Here is a 12160-nt window from a genome sequence, read left to right as displayed (position 1 = left end):
ATCTAGAAAACTGATCTAGAAAATTTAACCAAGGTTGACAGTTTTGACAGCAGGAACATTTTAATTACATATGATCCAATGACCCAGGTGTTTTCTTATCTGATAGCCTTCCTGATGTTTTGGTCTCCAAAAGAAAAGAGGTATATCAAATTATTGATGCAAGGAAAATAATTACAGATTGATCTGCTGAGACACCTGTTTATAATTTGAAAAATAAAGCAAATATTTTCAATTTAAGATGAGACTGGGAATAAGTAAACTACAGAATATGATAATTTAAGTATATGAGTCTATACAGATATTTAGGATTTCAGTCACTGGAGAAGGCATTCATTACCAAGCCTTCATTTATTTAAAAGCTTTTTATTTGGTATTGGGATATAGCTGATTTATAATGCTGTGACGGTTTCAGCTGAACAGTGAAGGGACTCAACCATACACATACCTGTATCCATTCTCCCCCAAACTCTTAGCAAGCCTTCATTTTTAATTCAAAGAAAATACATTCTTATTTACTCCAAGGTAACTACTTCTGAACTGGCGAGGAATTAAAGAGTTGAGAAATAAATAACAAGTCTATATTATTGAAGGTTTTTCTGTCATGGTTTATATTCGAAAGAAATACTACTGATGTTTAATAAAAATCCATAAACATATATAAGTCTCTGAAGAACTGATAATTCCATAAATATACTGTGAGAATTTATATTTACCCTCAGGTTTTGATAAATGTCATCAGCATCAGTGAGATGAAATTCCTGAATGGCCATTTCACGGAGGAGCAGGTCTGTGTCACAGAGAAGCAGTGACTCCTTCTCCATGGGTAACACCATCTTCAGTACAGTCTCTAAAGACTCCATTCTGAGTGAAAAATAAGCCAGACATTAGGGGAAAACACAGCAGAAAGTTATCCTATAAAACATATCAATGCCATTATTAACCAAGAACAGAAAACAATTATTTGATGAAAATACATACAATCAAATGCATAGATCATCCCATTAAAAGTCAAACCCAGTGATCCACAATGGCAAATGAGCTATTTGCTATATCCAAGTATTTTTGATAATTTAACTGACACTGCACTAGATAGAAAACTGGTGTAAAACAGACTAAGCTTTTCCCTCCCTTTTGACATATAAAATACTTGGATGTAACTGAACCTTGCCTTGGTGACAAAGAAACTCATATGAATACTAATTATTTGACTACTGAGAATATAATAGCCTTCAAAGACTAAGCTAATTAATAATTTGAAATTTGTGAATATGAATCAGTAGAATGTAGATTCCGAGCCTCAGTTTCATCTGATGTCAAATGGGTAGATGTGCTGGAATATGTAAAGAAAAAACAATAGCACTCTCATTCTAGAAATGAGGAAATCAAGGCCCAGAAGTCGCGTGATGTGCCCAAATTCAGCCTCAAGGGGAGACAGTGGGAAGCTCAGCCTTTAGAACTCAACAAAACTTAAGTTCCACTTAAGTTTCTGGCTAGTGTAACCCGGTTTTAAGATTTAACCTCCTTCAGTAGCAGTTTCCTCATCAGCTTCTCTTATGGCTGCTGTGACAATTCAATAAAATAACATACTTTGTAAATATAATACTGCTAACTGCTGCTGCTAAGTCGCTTCAGTCGTGTCCTACTCTGTGCGACCCCATAGATGGCAGCCCACCAGGCTCCCCCGTCCCTGGGATTCTTCAGGCAAGAACACTGGAGTCGGTTGCCATTTCCTTCTCCAAAATATAATACTCACCTTGCTTAAAACAGCATTAACAAATTCAGCAAATTTAGTAAATGAATGGTTAATAGATCCCAGAATGATACCTGGACTTAAGAGCCATCTGAAGCTCTCTTTCTTTCTCCTTTAATTTGTCTCTTGCCTTAACTATAAAAGGCTTCTTAATGTCACTCTCAAGCTCTTCTAACTTCAATGAAGTGATTTCAAACTCTTTCCAGCAAGCATCAGTTTCATTTTTTAAGACCTGTGTGGAATACATAATTGATTAATGAATGGGTTAATAGGCACAATTATTCTATTCTTACAAAATGAAACATTCACAACTGTGGGCACAAGCAAGTTTCACATCTTCAAGTTTCACGTGAAAATACATTTGAAAAGATATCTTCCAACCATCTACAAGTAAACTGTCCTTCAGAGAACAATTAATGTGCTCTCAGAGGATCCACTGAAAGAAGTCAAGGGAATCAGCAACATGACTTTCAAAGAATCCAAATCCCCTTCCTGAAGTGAGATACACAGAATACAACTCAGAAAGACACACAGAGAAGGAAGGACAGATATTCTATTAGCTATTCTAGTTTTATCTAGATAATCATTTTTCTCCTTAAACTAAAACTGAAGCAAAACAGAATCATTTCTGTCAAATAAGAAGTGAATAAAATTAATTTATGATTTATTATCAAACATCTAACTGCTACTGCTAAGTCACTTCAGTCGTGTCCGACTCTGTGCGACCCCATAGACGGCAGCCCACCAGGCTCCCCTGTCCCTGGGATTCTCCAGGCAAAAACACTAGAGTGGGTTGCCATTTCCTTCTCCAATGCATGAAAGTGAAAAGTGAAAGTGAAGTTGCTCAATCATGTCTGACTCTTAGCGACCCCATGGACTGCAGCCTACCAGGCTCCTCCATCCATGGGATTTTCCAGGCAAGAGTACTAAAATTCTATACTATTCCAAATCTTTCTCTTGGTTCTATTTTTTAAAAAAGAAGGCACTGCTATAAAATCTGAGTGTTCATCAGCATCATTTGTCCTTCACTTTCCCCAAGGATTTAGTACAGTTTTTCTAATCAACTTATTATTCAGTCATAGGAATAAGGTCTCAAAGGCGATTTCTTAATTGTGATGAAAACATACTAAATTCATCACTTGAACAACAGAGATTTTCACACATGAATTTTGCTTGTTCAGACGGAAAATAGAAAGGAGCCATTTGGTAGAATGTGACTCAGGAACTGGCATCTTAAAAGGAAGATAACTAGAAAATATTAGAGGCATTGAAGGAAGCACCCATGGCCTTTTCTCCACTGGATATGCCTTCTCTAAGGGTTCACTCTAATGTACCTCCAAGCATACAAGGGTGCTGCACAGTAATGCCGATTATCTTCTAAATAAGAAACAGACTTTTAAAAATTAATTAATTAATTTTTGGTTGTACTGGGTCTTCACTGCTGTGCATAGGCTTTCTCTAGTTGCAGCAAATGGGGGGTTACTCTGTAGTTGCATTGCATGGGTTTCTCTCTGCAGCGGCTTCTCTTGTTGCAGAGCATGGGCTCTAAGGCAAGTAGGGTTCAGTATTTACAGCACACGGACTCAGTAGTTGCAGCGCTTGGGCTTATTTTCCCTGTGGCATGTGGAATCCTCTCAGACCAAGGATCAGAACCCATGCTCCCTGCATTGGCAGGCAAATTCTCAATCAGTGGACCACCAGGGAAGTCCAAGGAAGATGTTTATTTGTAGAACTTACAATTGGTATGCCCACCACTAGATAAATTCTTTTTTCTGCAGCTGCTGAGTCAGATGCAATACTTCCTCTGAAGGCTCTCCATAAGGTCACCCATCACATACTGTGAACACTCTCTCCACTACCTGCCCCTTCCTTACTGACCAACATCAAACAGATAATGTGACAATTCAGGTAAGGTGATAGCTGGCTGAAACAGAAATTCAGAGTGGCTGATTTTTCACATATCCTTAATTTTAGAGCAAACCAGAAGGTGTATTGGTTGAAATAAACTTCAAACATACTGTTTCATCCAATTTCATCTCCATTCCAAACAGAATCCAAACTTCTAATCTGATAAAATATCAAATTAGAGCATAAGCAATAAATTAGGACCTGAAACCAAATTCTTCACTGGGTTGGGGTGTCTTTCTGAAAATGGGTGACAGAACATTCTTCAGAAACATCTAGCATCTGGGACCTCAACAAAAATGGTGGTGTAATACTTAGGGTGTCTTTATTTTCTATACTTAGGGTGCTATTATTTTCTTTTGTAATAAAGATTTTTTACGATTTTTTTAAAAGATTTATTTGTTTTTATGTATTATTTCTTTGTGGCTGCCCTGGGTTTTCACTGCTGCCTATGGGCTTTCTCTAGTTGTGGGCACCAAAGCTACTCTCCTCTTGGGGTGGTTTCTCTCGTGGTTGTCGAGCACAGACTCTAAGCACACAGGCTTTAGCAGTTGTGGCACACAGGCTTAGCTGCCCCATGGCATGTAGGATCTTCCCAGACCAGGGATTGAACCCATGTCCCCTGCACTGGCATGCAGATTCTTAACCACTGGACCCCCAGGGAAACCCTACGGTGACATTATTTTCTAATAAAGATAAAACTCCTCTAGTTATATTTTCAGTATTTACCTGTAGATCTGTCAGTTTGTCCTGTAGACAAACACTACTTCTTTCCTTGTCACTAGAGAAATCAGAAGTAATTCTGGCAATGCTGTTTTGCAGGTAAAGTTCAAGAGTGCCTTTGTGTGTATCATACCTGGAAAAAAATTAAATGCAAAGTTACTTGAGTTTTTAAATTAGACCCCCAAATTTTTTAAATTACTGTCAATTGTCCATGAGGAAAGCCCAGGGAATTTCTGCTTAAGATATTGGACTATAGACAAAAATTATGACTAAAGGAAAAGAAAAACTTTTTAAAGTATACCGTATCTGCACTGATAAAAGATTTTTGCTGGATTTTCTAGTTATTTAAAAGAGTTTGCCTCTCCATAACATATACACAATACTGTATATAAAATAGATAACCAGCAAGGATTTACTGTATAGCACAGAGAACTATACCAATATTTTTAATAACCTATAAGGGAAAAGAATCTGAAAAAGAATATATACATATATATGTATGTATGTATAGCTGAATCATTTTCCATACCCCTGAAACTAACACAATACTGTAAATCAACTATACTTCAAATAAAAATCTTTTTTTAAAAAACAGTTTACCTCTCTAGTAAACTGTCAATAGAGGTACTGTGACCCTTTTCATATTTCTCCATGATGCTTTCCTCCTGTTGCAGCTTCAACTTGGATTCCAGGTTAAAATTCTGAACCAATTCCATTGCCTAAGCAAATACACAAAAGAGTAAACATACTATCTTCAATATACTTAATAGCCTGGAAAAAATAAACAGTTTTGTGATACAAATGGATATCACTGATTCTTTATACCCCAAGCTTCAGCTCAGAGACAGGTCTTCCTGTAGGACACAGGAGATTTATCAGGCTGATTCTCACCTTCTAATTGGTATGCCAGCAGGATAGAGGAGTTCTCCCAACCCCTAAGCATTGTCTCTGCTTGTGACCACATAGCCATCCATGGTCAAGGGCAGACAGAAGCACAGCATAGCAATAGGAGCAGACCTCTGAAACAAGTACACCTCATTCCTGCCCCACACCTTCTGACTGGCGGCCTAGACTCACAGCAAATCCCCACTAAGCTAGAACTCAACAATTTAGAAAATCCAATTCCCAAAGAAAGTAAAAGACATTATAATGATAAAAAGACAAATGACAAAAAAAAAATACATGACAAATGAACTAGTTCATCTCTGATGCTGAAGCATCTGTGCAGATTAAGCTCAACCTTCTTGTGTTCTCAAAAGTAACGCACATAGGCAGCATGTATTCGTAATGGTTCAAAATGGTCACTTTTGGAAAGAACTGTTTGTGTCCTCAGGGGACAATCAAGTATGATTGTCCTGGCTTTGGTTTGTTGTATTCTAATTCTTTGAAAAGCAATCTTCCTTACATTATTTAAGTGAGAATTCTCAGCTGATAGAAACAATCAGATAATTAAAACCAACACTCAATGAGAAGTGGATTATTGTACTCTTGGTATTTTTTCTTATTGGGTTTACTTCTAAAACACATTATCCAGATTTAACACCTTTTCAGCTGACGGCTGATTGTCTGATTTTGCAGATGGCACCTCGCTGAGGGTATTCCCTCCTCCATTCTTAGATGCATCCGTGGTTCCCCTAGGAAGGAATCAAAATTGCATATTAAGATATCAGGAGAAAAAAATGAAGCCTAAGAGAGAATAAATAATGTTCAGTGTCATGTGCCTTCACAAAAGGCTTTATCTTATTTCTCCCTCATATGTAGCTATTCTCATGAGGCACTAACTTGTTTTTCGATGTGCCTCCCAAGGTGGGCTGCAGTGTCATATGAATCTCGGAAGCACATTTCCGAAGCCTCTCTATCTTCTGCTCGTAATCTTTGAGCGCTCTCCTCACTTCTTGTTGACTCTTCTGAGAAGTCAGCTCCTCACACAGCTCCCGCAGGACATCCATGTGATGATCAAGCTGGTACAGGCTGCCTTCCTCAGAAAAGCAGGCCTGATTGAGGAAATAAAGTGGGAAATGTGTTTCCGATGAGTTTACATGATTAGTCCATGAGGATTAGAAATGAACAGATGTGTGTGGCTTTAACAACACATTCTTTTATAAGCCCCTCCAGTGTGCCTGGTGTGGGAGTGGGCACTGGAAACAAAGATGAGAGAGTTAGCCCTAAAGGGATTCACCACAGCCTAATGATGGAATGAAGGAAACCAGAACATGTCACCCCAACATATGCCTCTCTGACACGAAAGGAGATTTTTTTAATTGAAGCATGGTTAATTTACAATGTTGAGTTAGTCTCTGCTATACAGACAAGTGATTCAGTCATATATATATATATAATATATGTATATATTATATATATATATATAAAACTCCCTCTGCATTTACTTCTTGTTTTTTTCTCTTATTTTTAAAAAAGTATTTATTTACTTGGCTATGTCAGGTCTTAGTTGCGACATGAGGGATATCCATTGTGTATCCAGGATCCTTGTGGTGAATGGACTCTAGTTGTGTCTCATGGGCTCTGGAACTCTAGGGCTTCAGTAGTGGGGGTGAACAGGCTTAGTTACTTCACTTCACATGGGATCTTAGTTCCCCAACCATGGGCTGAACCCATTTTCCCTGCATTGGAAGGTGGATCCTTAACCACTAAACCACCAAGGAAGTCCCTTTTCTGCTTCATACTTGCCTTCAGCAAAAAATAATTTTCATGTCATAAATCATAATGAAGAACAATATATACAATATGTAAATAAATAAATATTTTTTTAAAAAGAAGCAGTAAATGCAGAGGGAATTACATATGACTGAATCACTCATCTACATAGCAGAAACTAACACAACACTGTAAATTAACCATGCTTCAATTAAAAAAAATTTTCTTGTGTGTCAGAGAGGCATATGTTGGGATGACATGTTCTGGTTTCCTTCACTCCATCATTAGGCTGTGGCGAATCCCTTTAGGGCCAACTGCCAACTATATGTCTATATTATTCTTCATTATGACTCCCTAGAGTTCTGGAGCCCATGAGACCCAACTCGAGTCCATTAGCGGCAAGGATCCTGGATACACAACCGAGATCCCTCATGCTGCAACTAAGACCTGACATAGCCAAACAAATAAACAAATATTTTTTAAAAAAGCAGCAGCAGCAGTAAATGCAGAGGGAATTCCCCGGCGGTCCAGTGGCTAGGACTCAGTGCTTTCACTACTGGGGCCCAGGGTTCAATCCCTGGTTCAAGAACTAAGATCCAGCCAGCTGCACAGTGTGGTCAAAAAATAAAACAGAAAAGGCTTCTCCTTTTCTGCCTAAAGGCAAGAAATAAAGCTCCTTTTACTGGAGACAGAGTTTTATCAGCCCAGAGATGGGACCACAGGAATGTGCAAGAAACCTTGTACCATAACGTTTCTCTTCCTAGTTATTTCTTCACCATTTCACTACCCCTAGCCCAAACTTCTCTGTCTTGTCAATTCTTCACAAATGTATTGTTTCTTTGTCTGAAAGGTACACAAGATTCCTGCTCCAGTCACTTCTTTGGGTCATTATGCCCTTATGAAGTTTCCAATGCACATTAAAAAAATTCAAGGAAATATGTATGCTTTTCTCCTGTTAATCTGTCTTTGTCAGTTCAATTTCCAGATCCAACCAAGGATCTTAAACCGTCGAGGAAAGCTTGTTCCTTCCCCACAGTAACCACACAAATAATGAGCAAACAGCATGACGAGAGACACCTCCTGCCTTAAGCAGTCAGAGGAAAACCCCTTCACGTGAGGGAACCATCTGGGCTAGAGGTTGAAAGAACATGCACGGAGTCCTCCAAGGAAAAGGAGAGAGGGGTCGTGCCTAACAGAAGGAGCAGCCAAGACAGGAAAAGCTCCAGATGTTCCAAAAGGACGTGGAGTCTAGCGTGGCAGAAGGGGCACTGAAGGTGTATCCTGGGGCCACACGGTGAAGGGCCTGCATGGAGTTCTGAGGAGTTCGGAGATGTCCTGAGAGTAAGAGGGGTTCAATGGGTCACTCTCATGACGGGACCAGAAAATGATGCCACCACCATCGCACTGAAAAAATAACCCAGGTTAAGGGAAGTAGCAACACTGATGGAAAGGAAGGAGAAGCAGCAGCTCTTCTGAAGATTAACAGATGGGACCTGGCAGCTGACTCCAAGGCTGAGGGAAGAGGGAAGAGGAAGGGGAGAGGGAGTTCTGAGACGGCGATGTCTTTCATAACCAGGATGTGTTAGAGGAAGAAAAGTCTGAGATAAGATTGGCTGGATTTGGACATGCTGAAGTGGAGGTCTCTGAAGAACTCTGGTGCTATCTACTACTCAGAGACACAATCTGGACTTCAGGGGAAAGGACTCAGCTGGAGATAAGGATCTGGGCTTTTCCTTGCAGAGAGGGAAGTTAAAGCACCAAAGTACATACAGTCACCTGGAGCAAGCATGAGATTAGCCAAGAACAGAGACCCCAGAACAAAAGCTTTGGGATATCAGAAGAAAAAAGGAAAATTTGTGAAGAACATGTAAAAAGAAGGATCTCCCGCAAAATAATAAAATGCAAGAGAGATGGATATTGAGAGAGCCACAGCAGTAGAAAGTTTAAATGAAAAGAGGGGTCGGGACTGTCAAATATACGAAAGCAATCAAATAGGATGAGGACCAAAAACAGACCATAAGATGGCCCAGGCTGGTTTATATCCTGATTTGCTATCTTTCACAAAAGCTGTGCTTCAGAGGATGCCGAGTCCTTACAAAAGTAACTACGGGAACTTCAACAGACGGTGACATGTTTGTAACCAGAGTCTTGAGGACAAGGGGCACTGAGATATACGAAAAAAAAAAAAAAAAAAAATTAAGTCAATGCTGAATTCTTCTCACCTCTAAAAAACAAGACACGCAGGCTCTGGTTAGATAGAGCTTCAACTGCAGAAGGGATGAACCCCAGGGGACAAAAGCGCTGAGGTAATTTTCAGAGCAGTTTTAATCCTAGCCAAGGACTTACTAAACCATTTAGGATAAACCCCACAGTGATGACAAAACTTGAATGAAGACACGTTTTTACCTCATGTTCTTTGATGAGACCCTTGGTCCTTCCTCTGCGAATTAGCTTCTTTTCTTTATTGATTTGCTTTTCAAGTTTTGCAATACTATCACTAAGTTTTCCTTTTTCAATGTCTATTTTTAGTTGTTGAATATACAGGGACATTTCATGATGAAGAGACTATTAAAAAAAATCAAAGACACATATTAACCATGGAAACAGGATATATTGAGAAGATTTCCATTAAAAAATTAAAATATTTGTGGTAACCAAGCATAGAAATGAATTTATGTGTAATTCTGATTCATGCATATATCTTTGGGGAGGATGTTTTAAAACTCATAAACATTTTTTTTTCTTTCTAATAACTAAAAATATGTTTCAGCTGTGAAAGACATGGTTAGAATTAAAAGACAAGAGGTAGACTGGGAGAAAATATATATAAAATATAGAGCTATAAGCCTATTGAGAAATAACAAGTAACTACAATGTATATCCTGAATGGGATTCCATAACAGATGAAAAAGGACATTAGGTGGAAATTAAACTTTAGTTAATAATGTACTATTAGTCCCTTATGACAAATGTACTATATTAATATATTAATAACTGGGGAAACTGGGCATGCATACACTGGAATTCTCTGTATCATTATTATTACCTTTTTAATAATTTTGTAAATCTAAAATTGTTCTAAAATTAAAAGATTATTTTAAAATGTGTTTTAAGAAACCCTTTAACAGTAGACATTCAATTATATTACTTTATTCTCTCTCTCTTCATATACTCACACACATATTTAATACTCAATAACATTTAGCAAAAACAATCTCTGTGGTAGGTGCTTTATATAAAGCCTTGCAACAATCCTGCCAAGTCAGTGAGGTTTTTCCCAATTCATCAATAAAACTCCTAGGAGCTAAGCAACTTGCTCAAGTTCATTCATTAGCTGCTGGATCCAGGTCTGTCTGCCACCAAAGCCTACCCATATTTTCTATGAAACTCTACATGTGTATATATTAATATCAGGATCAATATCAGGATCATAAGCCCCAGACATACATGCATGTTCTTACCTCCCACGTGGCACAAATGTCTCTACTCTTTTCTTCCAAAGACAGCTTTACATCATCAGTTACATTATTTTTCAGTTCTTCAACAGCTTTCAAATACTTGGCCAGACTTTTAGTATTAGAAATTATCAGTGCTTCCTAAAAAAACAAACAAACAAAAACCACAAACAAGAGCATGAAAGCCTTATTCTACGGCCATGTTATCAAAGCTAATTTAACAGGTAGAATTTTAGAGAATTTTAACAGGGAGAACCAGGAAAGGACTCCATGGAGACTACTTGAAGATTTAGGGGAGACTTTTAGGTGTAGACTGAAGGTGATCTCCCTTTTGTTTTTTTTTTTTGATTTTTTTTTTATCTCCCTTTTGTATGCTTTGATTTCTTTTGAAAAGAACTGCAAATATTTATTATTCACACATAGTTATACCTTTGAGGCCAAGACAGAGACTTCCTTTTGATATTCCAAATAGTTTTTGGTCCCTTTCATAAACAATTAAAAGGCTTGTTATTATGAGCCACTGGCAAAGTATCCTCTAAAGTTCTTAAGTATTGAGCAGATGACCACACTTCATAAGTAATACAGTCCAAAGAGTATACCAGCTTGTATTAGATATCAGTGTTGCAATAAGACACAGTTTATAGTAGGGGTAATGTGGCAAATGTTTAATACTGTGCATAATCACTTTATGCTGCAAGGAGGCGACATCCTCTTATCATGGACTTCAAAGGCTTGTTTAGGGCCCACACCAGTGGCAGTCCCATAGACTGGAACGTGCCTGCTCCTCATCTCACACTTACCTACTCTTACAGGATCTTGCCTGGCAATAATACTCTGTAAGAACAGAAACCCGGCTTAGGCAACCATCAAACAACAGAACAGAAAATAGTTTAGTGTCTAAGAAAGGGCAGAAAAATCTATAAGAGACAAGAAGATGAAACTAATTCTGAGGGAGAAAGCAATGAAGCAGGCTGGTGATTTGTTCATTTACTTATTACATATTTATCATGGGTCTCGTGCAGAAAAGGTACAGTCTGAGCCTCAGGGACCTCCTCTAAAGCCTCTGTGAGGACTGCTAGATTTATGGAAAGGGAAGACATGCTAGCCCCATGTGCGGGCAGGGAACTCCTGCCACTCATGTGTCCCAGGAGTCCCTGGGGCCTCAGGGCAGTAACTAGCAAGGCACGGATTCTGCTTCCGCTGTGAAAATGGGACTATTTTACTAAATGACAGAGACAAAAAGGAGGAGGCCTTGGCTTCAGATTTCAAAAGGAGGAAGGGCAGGAAGAGGAAAGTGGTATGAACACTAACACTGTAATTCCTCCCTCTGGTAGAGAAGGGGCCTGAGGCCTCTGCTTTTTCTTTCCCTTCCCTCTTTCCTCAGCTGACTGTATCTGTCCTCTTGAAATCCAGCCTAATGATTATTTACAAGAACCACTGACTCAAGCTCAGTTCAGCGCTCTCAGCATTCCAGGAGTAAAACTGGGAGAAAAAAAAAGACAGTGGGAACTGGGCAAAGCTGGTGGCTGACAAGGTGCAAACAGAATAAGATGGTTGTGGGAGAAGCAACGTTGAAATAGCTGGTGCTATGGTCCAGTATGGTTAACAGTCCAGAAAGCCAAAAGAGGGTTGAACACAGACAAGAGGAGGAGGCCACAAGGAGGATTAAGAG

At 38.8% G+C, this 12160-nt stretch overlaps 1 protein-coding gene across 9 annotated transcripts in view; it reads right to left on the bottom strand.

The window, feature by feature from the left end:
• SYNE2 (spectrin repeat containing nuclear envelope protein 2) overlaps positions 1-12160 on the bottom strand; it is a 326466-nt gene that overhangs the window by 195093 nt on the left and 119213 nt on the right. For all 9 annotated transcript variants that reach the window (XM_061429086.1, XM_061429085.1, XM_061429088.1 and 6 more), the window contains 8 exons: positions 10495-10629; positions 9440-9598; positions 6161-6372; positions 5922-6012; positions 4979-5097; positions 4385-4511; positions 1825-1982; positions 714-861 (listed from right to left, as the gene is read on the bottom strand). In XM_061429086.1, coding sequence (XP_061285070.1) covers positions 714-861; positions 1825-1982; positions 4385-4511; positions 4979-5097; positions 5922-6012; positions 6161-6372; positions 9440-9598; positions 10495-10629 — 1149 coding nt within the window. The remainder of the gene's footprint in view (positions 1-713; positions 862-1824; positions 1983-4384; positions 4512-4978; positions 5098-5921; positions 6013-6160; positions 6373-9439; positions 9599-10494; positions 10630-12160) is intronic.

The sequence above is a fragment of the Bos javanicus genome, chromosome 10 (genome assembly GCF_032452875.1).
Source record: "Bos javanicus breed banteng chromosome 10, ARS-OSU_banteng_1.0, whole genome shotgun sequence".
Lineage (NCBI taxonomy): Eukaryota > Metazoa > Chordata > Mammalia > Artiodactyla > Bovidae > Bos > Bos javanicus.
The sequence above is the reverse complement of the archived record's forward strand: the minus strand, read 5'-3'. Positions and strand labels throughout refer to the sequence as shown.